Here is a 14847-nt window from a genome sequence, read left to right as displayed (position 1 = left end):
CATTAGCAGGTTCAAGTGGCCTGCATGGTCATCGTCTCACAGGTTCTGATACCTTACGCCAGTGGTTCTCAAACATTTTCATGTCAAGGACCCCCAAATTAATATGTATTTATTTGGCCAGCCACGGACCCCTAATTGAAAAGATTTTGTGCCAGGGACCTACCTTAAGATTTGTGGGACAATGCACATTAATCAACATTTCAGTTTTCACACCAAAGAAATGGTCCCTGAGCAGGTTGTTAATAATGGTGATATAACTATCAATGGTTATATCAAGTTCTTATACAAGAAGCTAAACAATACATAAACATCAAATTAATCTGGACATATTCTATGGTTTCCTGGTTCAATGTCAGTGGCAAAGTCACTCACACTAGCATCTGATAAACTGTTTTCTTAGTGATTCGTTATTCAAAATTCTTCACAATTTGTCAAGATTTTATCGAATGTTTGAAAAATAGCCAATCTACAAGCTCACAACGCGTCGTGATGTGACACGTTGTGTCATAGATCAGCTATTTTAGCTGAAATACTCATTTGAGTTAAAGTGGTTAAACTGATTTTGATGCTACTGTATATTAAGTCATTTTGCTTGAATATGCGTGGATGGTAAAAGGTGTGTTTCATGCCACAAGGTGTGATTGAACACTTTACGTCAGTTGTGTGTCCTCTGCAATGGAGACACATTTCCATGACTGTTCAGCACTTGTGCTGTGCGTCACGTTTTGTACATGAAAATGTACAAAACGTGACGCGCTGTGAGCTACTAGTTCAAATAGCCGATCTACGAGCTCACAACGTGTCGAAAAAACATGCTTACAAAGTTTAGGCATAGTAGTCTGGCATAGCCAGACAACTATTCCACAATCTCCGAATGCCATATAGATAGACGGAAGCATTGGAAAATTGTGGGAGATCACAGTTTGGCTCGCGAGATTAGGCATAAGGGGTAAGATTTATTAGGCATAAGGTAGTCTGGCATAGCGAGACAACTAATCCACAATCTCCGATTGCCATATAGACGGAAGCATTGGAAAATTGTGGGAGATCACAGTCTGGCTCGCGAGACTAGGCATAAGGGGTAAGATAGGGCCCAAAGACTATAAATCACACATACACAGCAACAACCTTAAAACCATGTTCATTAAACACTGAAAGTGTCCAAAATGTCCTCATTACTGTGCACCCCAGTCTGTTTAGCTGTGCGGCCTTGTGCATTTTGACAAAGAACTCGGTTTAAACAACTAATGCTTGGCGGTTTCTGTCCTTGTGCACTCTAATCCTTGTGGGTTGTTATCCACCCTGGAACACTCTGCCATATCTGTTGGCTTTTAAACAGGACTGTCATCGAGTGACTCATCCCGCTGCTTGGCTGTACTGTCTGTTTCTGTTTAATGTCACCGTCTGTCTCATCTATAAAACAACTACACCCAATAATAACAAAGAGTAAGTCATAATATATTCCATTTTTTTCCTTCAGGACAGTTCACACCAACCAGCGCAGCAGAGAGCATTAATTTTAGCCTATATGCTTTGTAAACATGTGAGCAGTGATGACAATGGGTCCCCAGCTCTGGCTATCAAGGCTGTCATAAAGCAGTGAAAAAAGTGATGATAATTCACAGGGCCCGAGGTTCCATGGGGACCCACAGTATTAATTAATGTCATCACATATGTTTTAAGGCGCCTGCTATCATACCTATTCATGGGGCCCAGAATTCCTGCCAACAGTCCTGCTGGTAGTTGATTTGAACTCCTATTGTGAACGAACAATTAAATTATTCTTCAGAAGTCCAATTCTAAATAGTTTTCAGACATTGGAAGGCACCGCACAAACTTTATTTTGGTTTGTACCTTTCCCCCTCAAGGAATTAACAGAATCGTGAGTCCTCTCATTTGGGAATGAATGCATGGATTTGCAAAAAACATATTTCTTCACCTTCTGCAAAAGATACAGAGTATGCCTGGCTTGTTTCCTTCCGTACACTGTAAAATTCTCCTCAGTGTTAATGTATCCATTTGTAACTCAGAGAGTGTACATTTGGTTACATCTGTACTCTAAAGAGTTAAATGAACACAGATGATTTTACAGTGTACTACTAGCTACAATAACACTAGTGCAGCGATGTGTCTCATGTGTTGATGTGGCTACATGATGCATGACATCCACACATGTCTGTGTGTATTTAGTGTTCAGTGTTTGATGGGCACAGCAGATGTCATCTCCCATGTGCCGAACATTATCCTGCTGGCACATCATGGTGCATACCAGTCATTATCAAGCTGGCAAGCTGGCAAATACAAAACAAGCGTCAGTCTGTTTGTGACAGTCAACGCTGTTTTAAATGTGAATAGAAAATGTACAAAACCCAGCACGCTTTCTCAAATGGTGCCATTAGACCTGATGAAATATTGACTGTTTTTGCTCCTAATAAGACAAGAATGTGTGTGGGTTTCTGTACTTTTTAACCCTTGATGTTGTTTCAACCCTGCACCTTTGTAACCACTTTAACCCTTTATACTTCTTTGACTGTGGTCCCAGGGGTCTGTACACCATATCTCTTTGTTGAAAACAGCCAATCTAAGCTCACGATCTTGTAGATGTAGATTTTCTATTTTCACTGGATGTTTGCCTGTTTTCGTTGAATTTATGCCTACTACTGTATGACATGCCCAAAATAGGCACGCTAGGGTTCGTGTGATGTTTATGTGACTACAAGACTGTATCTTCTTGAATAGAAAATGTAGCCTACAGGTACTTACACAGTAAAAAATCGGAGTGTTAATTTGTAACTAAAGTGTGAGTGTAACTGTGCCAGTTTGGTGATTTCCATTATTACAACAATGTGCACTGTAACTATAGATAACTTATCACACAATCCTACACCTACACTGTATAATACTATAGGGTAAACAGCGCGGCAGCATAATGTGAAAGTGTTATCGACCTCAGTTTACCCAGTTGATTCAGATGAATCACACCAACGCAAAGCCAAGGCCTGCCCTGCTGTATGATCCTATCAATCAAAATTTCCGTTTCAACCGTTGGACTTCACCTGCCATGCAAATAGGCAGGTGGTGCATTTGCCTAAAAGAGATGTTAAGAGATTAAGTAGCCTATACATCTGGATGGTTGGAACGGGGAACAAGTGGAGACTTGTTGTTCGCAGACAGCTCCACCATCACCTCGGAACGACCCTTTTCATAGCCAAACAAGGTCAAGTGAGAGATTCATGCATTTAGTCAAATCACTTTCCTCCCCCCCCAACGCATCAGCCATTCGCCAGCTGAGCTTGATCCCAGGGTCTCCTCTTATGCAGCGTTGCTGACATGCAGAAACCTTGTATCTCCATAGGGCCTATGGAGATGGCATAGGCTATTTCAACTTTGTATGTTTTTTCGTAACTGAATGCCCTACTTCGACATACTAAAAAGCTGCAAAAATAGCCGATCTACACGCTCACAACGTGTCGTGACCTTGTGAGCTTGTACATCTGCTATTATTTTATTTATTTTTGTATTAAAGTGAAATTGAAAGCGTTAAGTCAAAAAGTAGCCGGTTTGACATACAAGGTTTCCATCCGACAGAGACGTACACATGCATGTGCACGAAGAATGCAGTTCTGCTGCTGCTGCTGGTGGAGGGGAAAGGACAGCAGATGGCAGGGCTGTCCCCGTCGTGTCTGCTGCAAGGGAGAACAATGCAGCCCCTCACAGCCCTCATTAAGGAGGGGAAGGGGGGATTGCAGTCCACGGACAGCTGGCAGGCAGCGTGCCTCACACCCGCCTCTCTCCCTCCATGTCCACAGACTGCACAAAACACACACATGCACATGCGCGCGCGCACACACACTCCGCAATTAAAGTGGCACGGGCCATGGCTTAAACATTTACCAGGCACATGCAAACAATGGGGCTTCTCCAGGAATAATCATTTATCCATGCTTCAGTTTAAGGAGAACTTTCTGTTGATCACCTGGAATGGGCTATAATATAACTTATTCCAAGCTAATATAATAATTAAAATAATATATAGCCAATTCATAATAAACAATATTATTGTTTCTTAGTGTGGTGTGGTGTTATTGGATGCATTGCCTAATAATGAGAACATGCAATGGGGAGGTGAATGGTGAGATAAAGCAAAGAGGAACCTGCTTTATGGTTCCCCACTGATAACATCTCTGCCTTCTTGCTGAAAGGCCCACAAATCATAACATGGTCATAACATGGTCTACTCACTCATCATGTGCAATATGCGACCTCATAGTATATAATTTAAAGATTAACTTTTTTTCAGGGAGAGGGAGAGCATTTGTTTACACTGTACAGTCAGTGTACTAGGGATAGTGTAGTTGTGTGCAAGTTGTTTATGTACAGTATGTAACAGTTTGACAAAGAACTGCCGTGAAGGCCTGTATCTCAATTTCATAACCTAATAAAGCAAATGTTCCTGAAATAATCTTCAACTGTAGCATATTAACCACTTTAATGGGCCACCAGCACCAAGCACAATATCTATAAAGATATAAAGATATATACCTGCACCCAGTTTTGATTGTATTGCTGTATTGTTGTATTGTGCTTTCTGCTTTGGCAATGTAAATGTATGTTTTCTCATGCCAATAAAGCCCATTGAATTGAATTGATATAAAAACGACTATAATGGCAATGGTGAATTATAGAGTTCCATATTAAAAAAATAAGCACATCTACAACAGTGAGCTTGTACATCTTTTTTTTTATTATTAAAAAAAATCCTTTTACATTTTAATAGGGCTTAAGTACTACCTAAGCCATGCAGGCATCTTGCTTGTTTTACATGACAGAGAGAGAGACAACCAGCTGAGATGGTGCTTCTGCTGCTTTTCTGAATGTGAATCAGTCCTGGGTGCCCCGGTGCCCCTGCCCCCCCCCCCCCCCCCCCCTTTTGCCCGTGTGCTCCATGGTTCTGCTTTTGATCAGTGTTGCCATGTCCGCTTATTACAAGCGACTTTGGGCAGTTTTTTTCTGTAAAGTTGCTCGTTGGTAGTTAGTAGTTACTAGTTGCGGGTTGTGTTTTTTTGGCTTGTTTCTAAAGTCCAGGTTCTTATTTGGGCTTAATGTGTAATGTTGTTTAAACAAACTTTTAATGACAAGGACCCCCAAATGAATATGTATTTGTCCATGGACTCCCATCTGAAAATGTTTTGTCCCAGGGACCTCTGTACCAGATTTGTGTTTAGAAAAATATTATCTTATTTTTTTCTCAAGATTTGTTTGAAAATAGCAGATCTACAAGCTTGAAGATTGGCTATTTTCAAATATCCGATGCGGCAGCGTAATAGGTTTAAAGTGCTCATGTCATGTGGCTTCTTCTGGGCTAGACCTGGTTGCTTGTTTCTCCCACACAGTCTGGCAACCGTGCTTTTGATCCCAGAGGGACTTGGAGCCCAAGCATTCCTCACATACCATCCAGCCCCAGAACAATCAGCCCTCAGTTATTTATTACAGGCTGCTCTGCCTCAGTGTGCTTCAGTTCAGTCTGCTCACACAGAGCTTCAGAGCACACACACACACACAGGCAGCCCGGCCAGCACACAACGCTGCTGACTGCGCGCTTTACACAAGGCACAGAAGGAACGGATACTTTGTATACGCGCTTCAAATTAAATACACTTGAGATACATTGTTTCGTCCGGGATGGAAGCATAATTTGGTAAGTTTATGTTTATTTCACAGATAACTTTTGTTCCGTTCTGTAGACAGACTATTCCGCGCAGTGTGCTTTTCGCGGTGTGTGGATAGTTTTCAGGTTTCCATTTTTTGGGTGATTTTTGTGATCTTAACGTTTTTTATGTTTTATACGTTTTTCGTTTGATTTTTTTTGTCGTGATTTTTGTGATTTTTTTGTTTTTTATGTTATGGTTTTTTATGTTATGTTTTTTTGTGATTGCATGTTAACAGTGTTGTTGTTATTGAATATAATATGAGATGCAAGGTCAACGACAGCCAGCCACACTTACAAATGTTTACACTAATTAAAGTAAGCTGTGGCTGAGCCATCCGTATGTTTTCATCTAAGCAGGTTAACTTAACACCAGGTATTTCTTGAGAAACTGCAGTATGTTTACAACATTAGCCTACCATAATCATCCATGCCGTTGAGATTACGATAAAGAGGGAATTTTATTTGGTTTAGTGTGCGTGTGCGTGTGTGTGTGGCTTCGTTATCTCTAGGCTACATTCCATCCAGTAATCATTCTGTATTGTGCGTCTGTATGTGTATGACTATGATGAAAGTTATGCTTACAGTGATTAAGCAATGGAATGGAATCTACACACACTGCCAGTACACACTTGATGTTACTGTGCTCTGCTCTAATAGAGCACAAGTCATCTTGGCTGGTAGACTGTACATTTAACACATGTGCATAGCCTTGGATCAAGACTTTCATTTTTTTGTATCGATTTTTACATTTGCATATCTATATGACAGCTAAAGTCAGACATAAAATCATCTATGATAGTCTTGATCCAAGGCAAACATGTACACACCTATGAGGACAATAAGTCATTTCAGACACTTGTGGAGGGAAAGTATCTTCTTATCAGCCCCAATGAATGTACATACTTGGTACTTACTATCTTTGTTTGGTATTGTATATTGTGTTTTTTGTCACTAACCATCTACTTCTCCATCTACAGATCTGCAAGCTTTTTTCTCCCCTTGGATATCCAACCGACCGCCCGTGGACACCCTCCCCACTCATTTCCCCGCTGCATGATTATGAGAACTTCTGAGGAATCTTCTGGCACGGTGCTGCACCGTCTCATCCAAGAGCAGCTACGCTACGGGAATCTGACTGACACACGCACGCTCCTCGCCATCCAGCAGCAGGCCCTGCGCGGAGGCAGCAGCAACAGCAGCGGCGGCGGCGGCAGTGCGGGCAGCCCGCGTTCCTCCCTGGAGAGCCTCACGCAGGAGGAGTGCCAGTACGTTCAGATGTCAACTCGGCAGGAGCCCCAGGGCCAGGAGCACCAGGGCGACTGCCCGCATTCAGAGAGCCCTGTGTGCCACCTGTACCAGCTCCACGGAGAGGAGCTGCCGACCTACGAGCAGGCCAAAGCGCACTCCCAGTACCTGATCTCTCAGCAGGTGCGAGCTGAGCTGGAAGCCACCCCTGGCGTGGACATTATGGGGAGCTCGGGCGAGGGCCAGTGGGACATGATGAAGCATGGTGAGCATGCTCGCTCCCTCAGCGAGAGGCTCATGCGGCTCTCTCTGGAGCGGAGTGCCCCTCAAGAGAGGCCGTCCATGAGCTCCGCACACAGCTACCCTCAGCTCTACAGTGACATTACAGACCCTGCAATGGCTCATAATGGACAGGAAGGGACTGACCCGCGCGGCCCTCCCCCGGAGTACCCCTTCTGCGTCCGAATTCCCGGATATATGCTGAGCCACTCGCAGGAGCACGGGCACGTGTACTACAAAGAGCCCCCTCCTCCCTTCCACTCGCCGCATCACAGGTAACACTGCCGCCAATCCACAACACCTGGGGAGCGGGTTTGTCATGGGTTCGTTCTCACCTCTGTGTGTGTTCTTTCTTTTAACTCATTCTTCATGTCTCCTCTCACCAGGTATGTGTCGGCCCAGAACCAGGTGGCTAACAACAACATCTACCCCTCTATGAGTCCTGCGGGCTCTGAGCTGTCTGGCACGGCCCCCAACAACAACGCGCTTCAGATGGACCTGCTGATGCAGGAGAACGCAAGGCTCAGGAAGGAAGTGGAGGCCTACGCAGAGAAAGCAGCCAGGCTACAAAAGGTGAGAGGGAGAGGCTGGCGTGTGTGGAGGAGTAAAGCATCACACCGTTGGTGTGGAATCTGTTTGTTTGCTAGTGCGGCCAATCAGAGTGATACGCTATCTGGAGGTTTTAGGAATAATGCAGACATGGGGGGGGGGGCACTGCGATTATTGAGGTGTGACCATGACACGGAAGAATTGTGGACATATGCTAATATGAAACCTTTAAGATCAGCCTGTCTTTTTAAGCCATTGTGCCCTATAATGTAATGCGTCTGAACAACACCACGCATATGACACCGTTGAGATGGGATGTACCATTCCAGAGTTTGGAATGCCTTCCACCACATCCTGCTTCCCCTTTGTATGTTGACGGCCTACTGGCAAGTCGCCATGAAGCGAGATGAATGCCTTGACACCTGGGGCCCATAAGTGTCCGCTGAGGAATGTTGATTCCCACTTTTCAGAGGGTGTCAAAGGAGCCGTTAGCCGGCGGGCTTTTACGCGCCACGAACGTGCGAGCCAGCGTTTTTTTTTTACATCCCAACGATCGGCATAGTTTATTACAGAATACTGTTTAAAAGCCACCAATCCAGTATCACATGGGTGCTTTCCCACCCAATAATGATTTAACATTTTGTTTCTTTAAATGTTTTTCTCCCAGCTGGAGTCAGAGATCCAGAGGATATCTGAAGCCTATGAGACTCTGATGAAAGGCTCTGCGAAGAGGGAAACCTTAGAGAAGACCATGAGGAACAAACTGGAGGCCGAGATTAAGAGACTGCATGACTTTAACAGAGACCTTAGAGGTGCGTTACAACCACATACTGTACATGTTGACAGCTGACTGCATGCTTGACAAACTGCTTTGCAATCCAACTAAATGTGTGTGGTCGTTGATTATTTTGCCTTTGTAACTCACAGATCGCCTTGAGACGGCTAACAAACAGAGACTGACCAAGGAAGCTGAATCCACTGACCAGAAACGGCATGTGTTTGCAAAACTCATTGAGCAAAGTAAGTAGAACCATGAGTTATTTTTTCCAAGAGGGAAAGTGTCTACTTTTATTTCCTCTTGAATAGGGCAGAGAAAATTCGAAGAAAGAATTCAGGGTCTAATTACGGGGCTTGATTTGACAAATTGCACTGCATTGTGAAACACGTTCCAGTGGCAGGGACATTAGTTTCTTCTGGGATGGATTTCCTGCCACATTGAGGTGGTCTGTTGTGAGGCAGAAGGGGGCCGCCTTTGGGGGACGTTCATTCCTCTACCTCCAATGTGAGGAGTTGCTCTTGGCACTTAAACGCCAGCCATTTTTCATAGCTGCAGTAAATGCGGCCTGGATTCCAGGGATTTTTTTTTAGGTATTTCAGGCTGTTCCGGCCACTGGGAATGCCAGCCCACCCACCCCACCCCCTCGCTCAGACTTTCATAGCTGCAGACGTCCCTCCTCAGGGGGAACTAATAGGCCTGGAGGCTCCGGGGCATCCATTCCCAGCTCAACATGACCCCTACATAGCTGGCTGTCCTTGTTTGGGCATTTCTTTACCTCAGGGTTTGGACTCATCACCAGTCAGTTGTGAATAATTCCTGGCCCATTGTCCGATCTGTGACTCTGACAAATGATACATAAGTACATCTTGCTTAATGGCGTGACTACATATCACAGCTGAATTTGCTTGAAAATGAGGTGGTCAGTTTTTAAATGTCTGAGTCACGGTGGAACGCTGGCTTTCTTAACAAGATGCAAGTCACTTTAATGACTAGAAGAAGTATGATTATTTCCAGAAGCTTACAAATGGAAAATGTGTTGTTTTCTCCCCCCAACCATCTGTGAGAATATATAGTTGCGCAACTAATTCTTCCAATTTTGTTTCACATTGTGTTAGTGGAAGCGTGATTTCTGTTTTCAAGCAGATGTAAGGTCAAAAACATTGTTTTGTTGGTGTGTCCTTCCCAATGGCGCTTATCCCAGCTCCTGCAGACACAAAGTGACATGTTCAACCGCGGGAGGTGTAAATTATTTCCTTTTACCCCCCTCATGGAATGCTTAACATTTTCTTTAAAGATACTTGTTTACTTCATGCCCTTAGAGGCATTCCGAGGCTTTTCCCAGTACAAAGCTACGCCTGTGTGCTTAAGTGGATAAGAGGAAGTCTGCATTCCCTCCACAGACATGCAGCCCTCTTGTGTAATCTCTGCCCGTTTTAAGTGGCTATGGCAAAACGAAACGTGTTCTTGCACTGTAAATTGTTTCTTCTGGACGTAGACTAGGTTTGATATTAATTGAGTAGAAGTATCAAGCTCTGATTCACAGCTCCTCTTTGTGTATTTTAACTCATTTGCAGGTTAGGACAGGGTCAAATGGAATGCCCTTTAGCTAAATGCCTCACAGCTCTGCATAAAATGTCCCCTGATGGTTGACATTCCATTTAAAACAAAGTCCCCAGAGCATTCTCTCGCCAACCGATTGACCCCTTAATGGCAACTGCACAGACTTTATCCCTTTGCCACATATTATTGTTTTAAATGGCATCAGCCGCATATACCTAACTAGTTCTCTATCTCTCTCTCTCTCTCAGATGAGGACCAGCAACGGGAGCGCGAACGCTTGGAGAGGCAGCTCCAGCACCTGCGCGTCTCCGGCGACGAGTGGCTGCGGAGGCGGGATGTCCTAGAGCAGGCGCTGGGCTCTGCGCAGGCTCGCAACCAGCAGCTGGAGGAGGAGCTGCAGCGGAAGAGGGCGTACGTGGAGAAGGTGGAGCGGCTGCAGAGCGCGCTGGCTCAACTGCAGGCCGCCTGCGAGAAAAGGGAGGCCCTCGAACTGAGGCTGCGCACGAGACTCGAGCAGGAGCTCAAAAGCCTCCGGGCACAACAGGTGAGACCGCGGACTGTTGTTGTCTGATCTCGGGGCTTCACACGTTGCCACGTGTGAGGTCCGTGAAAGAAATGTGTTTTGCTAGTGGTCCAGTACATAGAACATTATGCACCGTAAATATACTGGACCAGATGGTTGCGCGGAGCTGGTGATGAGATACAATGGCTCTTCATTTTTGCATCATCTTAACCCTGTCTGCCTTTTTTCACCTCCACAGTGGCAGTTCCAGAGCCAGGTCGGCGGCCCTGTAGCTTCAGAGCTGGTCTCCGCCACGCTGCAGCAGCAGCTGAGGGAGAGAGAAGAGCGCATCTTGGCTCTCGAGGCGGACATCACCAAGTGGGAGCAGAAGTACCTGGAGGAGAGCACCATGAGACAGTTCGCCATGGACGCCGCTGCCACGGCCGCTGCACAGAGGTACGTTGCTACACATCAATAACGATGGCAAAAAGAGAAAGCAGGTCAGAGGATTACAATTTCGGTGCATTCATAGAGATTACATTAATTTAATACTCTTGTTCTTCTTCTTTGCTAACAGAGACACCACCATCATCAAACACTCTCCTCGCCATTCGCCTAACAGCAGCTTCAACGACGACCTGCCATTTTCTGGTCACAGACACCAAGAGATGGAGAATAGGTATGCGGAACACTCCCGTCGCTCACTTAACCACTTATGCCCTATATTTACACGTTTGTGTCTGTTTGATTGTATTTGGTACTCATTCTGTATTCCATAAATATTTGTGTGTTAAGGATCAGGGTCCTGCATGCACAGCTCCTTGAGAAGGATGCCGTGATCAAAATCCTCCAGCAGCGTTCCCGGTGGGAGCAAGGTAGACTGGAGAAACAGGGACTTCGATTGGCCAGGTCGTTTCCTTCCATTAACACGGTGGCCAGCGGCCCAGTGGACTGCACTGCCATGGGGAAAGGTGAGCTCATACGGGTGTACGTGTGAGTGTGTCGGGGTCACAGTACTACAGTCTTGCCTCAGCCTGGAAGAATGTTGAATCTCAAAATGACATGCGCTATTAACAACTGTCAAATGACAACTGGCAGACTGACCAGCGTCGCCAGTCAGACTGTGCGCTTCCTAAAAAAAAGTGGGAGACGACCGTTTGGGTGTCCCTCCTCAAATAGAAAGCATGTTTTTAAACCTGGAATCCATATCGTCTCTCGCTCCAGAATAGCAGGTCCAGAATAGTCGTGGGAGGCACTCGGCTGAACGGAGCAGATGTTTGTGTGAGCGTGAGTGTGTGATCTGGTAATTAAACAGCTTCCTCTTTTTGTCTGCGTTTGTAGGGAAGAGCCTCTCGGATGACCAGACGGCTGCTGCTGCCTTGCCACCCCCCTCCCAGCGCCGCTCCCTCCCCAAGGCCCTGAGCCGAGACTCTAGCACCCAGAGCGACTTCCCAGCAGAGTGGGCTGAGCTCACATCAGAGTCCCCCACGCTAGCAGCTTCTGAGGCCTCTACCTCTGGTGGGTACATAGTCTAATCAAGCTTTAGTGAAATTCTGCTTAAAGAACCCAGATTTGGTGCACTGTCCTTTGCTCTCTGTTAATATGCAACAAAGATGAGGGTCAGTGCAGACGAAGTACAATAAATACTTTGCATGTAAAACTGACTATTTATTTAGTAACACAAGGTTTGGACCTTGTAGTACTAAAGTTCACAAAAGAAGTAAGCATCAGTTTACTGTAACGTAAGCATGATTTACCCCCTCCTAATGTGCCATTATTATCTTATTATCTACAGACAACTTGGAGGAGTCAAAGGCACAGCTCAACACGTTCAAGAACATCACCCACTCGGATGCAGAGGTGGTTGAAATCCTTATTTGAAAAAGCCCGGCCCGCTGAGCCACGGCGCTTAACTGAACTATGAGAGTTGGCTTGGACTGTCTGGTAAAGACTCTAAAGGCCTTCCTCTGTTCACGCCACCACCAGGAGGGAAACGTTGTCTTTAAGACGGAGCCACAGATGGACATGGGGGTGCAGCCATTTTCACATGAACTTAAATGTACTGTTTGAAAAGACAAATCCTGGATGTGTCACAGTTCGGGGAGGAGAGCTGAGCTTTCCCCCCATCGTCTCTGTACACCTCAAACAGTGCCTAACGTTGACGGCCATGTTCTCTCTCAAGTCTTCAAGGTACCTGGATGGCATTTCTGCATTATTGCAGTCGATAGGAAATGGAATCAGGCATATATAATATATATGTTGTGCATGACATGTGTTCATTTATAATTATTGTATTGTATTTATAACTGCTGCTCCATGTGAAACTTTGTCCTGTTTGACAAAAGAGGAACAAAACGGTGACTCCACTCTAGGCGCCCACTTCTGCCTAGCTGCGCTTCCCCTTTTTTTATAACAACATTATACAGATAACTCACAATCCCCGGATCACAAACACAATGTGGCCGAGGCTACTTTGGTCATTCTATAATTGCCAAAGGCCCCCCTCTATTACTGTCCCTTCTTAAACTAATGGGAGTGCTTAGTAGAGTTAGCAGAGGCATGCCCTGCGTGTTTACATGCCATGTTTTAGGATTGTTCTCTGTAACGGCGAGCTTGAGTGAATACTGATTAATCCCACATCAGCAGTCCCCTACTGAAATGAACTACACAGTTGTTTCTCTCTGTTTAATAGCCAGTTGGGGCCCCCTGCTCTCTGCTCGGTGGAGGATTTGAGAACTTCCTTTGACGCCGCGGCCCCCGCGGAACATGTCCTCTCATTTGCTTAAAAAAGGGCTGTGGGGATTGACCGTGTTTCGCAGGGGTCTAATTTTCTAGATCCCGGGTTAATGTGTGGGGGGGGCCTTCAATGGCCACTGCCCGGCGTTCCGTTCCCTTCTGCTGACATGCTGGAGCTAATCTTCTCACATTCCTCTCCGAAGGAATGCTCCCGTTAAAGAAAAAGGCTATCTAGAGTCTGACCCCTCGCCCCTTGTTAAAATGGCATGCATTCGGAACGCGGTTCCTTCTCTGGGTCTGGGTATTTGTTGCGCGCCACGGTAGCTGGTTCTTCCAAGCGTGTCTAAATCTGTGAGAGTAAGACTCTGAATTGGCCGACTAAATCTGGCCTGCATTTGCCATTCTATTTGTTGTCACAAATACTGTGTTACATGGCGCTATGCTTTTCCCCCCTCTGTTGCTCAAGTAGCTAGCATATCTGCGGTCAAAATGCAGTCAGTGGACACTGCTGAATGTAAATCCCTCTTTTGTGTAAATGCAGAAGTGTCAAGTAGGGCTGTATTTAACTGGAATGTACCAGGATCCAGAATAGTACTTTTTCCGATCTTCAAAGGGGAATGCCACTAAACTTAAGTATGCAATATTACAAATTATTCTTATACCTTCACACAGTCGGGTCCAGTGGGGATATTTTATAATGACAGTGGCCACCTGGGTTGATTTTTGGGGGAATATTGGTTTGCTATGTGTTTTCAAAACTATGTCCACAGAGTTGGCCTCCAGGATATAATGAGTGAAAAGGCTACAGGTTGTTCATATTGACAACAGCACAGATTAGGGTATTGATCTAGAACCTAGCAACAACAATATTGCACATTTTTACGTTTCACTGGTATTCCCCTTTAAGATTTTGAATTTCATTTTCTCTCACAATGCATTTGCTGGTCAGTGCATTGTGTTGGATTCAGTTTCTTTGTAAGATGATGTGCCCGTGTGACTATTTGGACTGAGTTTACATAAAGTGCTATTTGAAGTGAAATAAGTTAATATATTATACCTTTTTTTTCCCATTTGTACATTTTGTATTTGTTTTTCTCTTGAGATGCCAAAGATTTGCATTAATTATTTGCATTAAGTTATATGAACACAAAAGGTTTTGTTTAGATGCCTTGCTCTAGCTGGTTGACCCATTATGAATGATGTTGCTGTGAACTTTTTGTAATGGAAAATTTTGTATATGCCTTAACATTTCACATTAATAGATTAAAATTCTTAATATATGTCTCTAAAATGTGCCTGTTTTTTTTTCACACAACTGTTGCAACGAGTAATTCTTGCCATGACCACTCCATTATGCAAACCAAAGCGAGTGTGATTGTGTGTGTGCATGTCTTTGTGTGTGGTGGGACCATTCTGACTTGAATACAATTACAACTCTGTACAGCCTGCTGCTTTGAGTCTACTGAAAAGCATTAATGGTGTCTTACT

At 44.8% G+C, this 14847-nt stretch overlaps 1 protein-coding gene across 2 annotated transcripts; it reads left to right on the top strand.

Moving 5' to 3' along the window:
- The first annotated feature begins 5519 nt into the window (after positions 1-5519).
- On the top strand, positions 5520-14644 carry amotl2a (angiomotin like 2a). 2 transcript variants are annotated; one of them, XM_084065849.1, is made up of 11 exons: positions 5520-5698; positions 6688-7509; positions 7621-7807; positions 8451-8595; positions 8711-8803; positions 10370-10665; positions 10883-11079; positions 11201-11302; positions 11419-11594; positions 11965-12141; positions 12419-14644. In XM_084065849.1, the coding sequence occupies exons 2-11, from the start codon at positions 6764-6766 to the stop codon at positions 12502-12504; spliced, it is 2205 nt and encodes a 734-aa protein (XP_083921975.1). In that variant the 5' UTR covers positions 5520-5698; positions 6688-6763; the 3' UTR covers positions 12505-14644. The 2 variants fall into 2 exon arrangements, with proteins under 2 accessions (XP_083921975.1, XP_083921976.1); XM_084065850.1 differs by having other exon boundaries at positions 5520-5708; positions 6697-7509.
- The last annotated feature ends 203 nt before the right edge of the window (positions 14645-14847 follow it).

The sequence above is a fragment of the Gymnoscopelus microlampas genome, assembly GCF_963454915.1.
Source record: "Gymnoscopelus microlampas genome assembly, chromosome: 9".
Classification (NCBI taxonomy): domain Eukaryota; kingdom Metazoa; phylum Chordata; class Actinopteri; order Myctophiformes; family Myctophidae; genus Gymnoscopelus; species Gymnoscopelus microlampas.
This window is presented reverse-complemented; position numbering and strand designations above follow the sequence as displayed.

Bases quoted from the DNA above. Each gene is read 5' to 3' on its own strand.
- amotl2a (XM_084065849.1), top strand. From the start codon at position 6,764: ATGATTATGAGAACTTCTGAGGAATCTTCTGGCACGGTGCTGCACCGT. The intron at 8,596-8,710 runs GTGCGTTACAAC...TGTAACTCACAG, and splicing joins CTTTAACAGAGACCTTAGAG to ATCGCCTTGAGACGGCTAAC. The intron at 11,080-11,200 runs GTACGTTGCTAC...CTTTGCTAACAG, and splicing joins GCCACGGCCGCTGCACAGAG to AGACACCACCATCATCAAAC.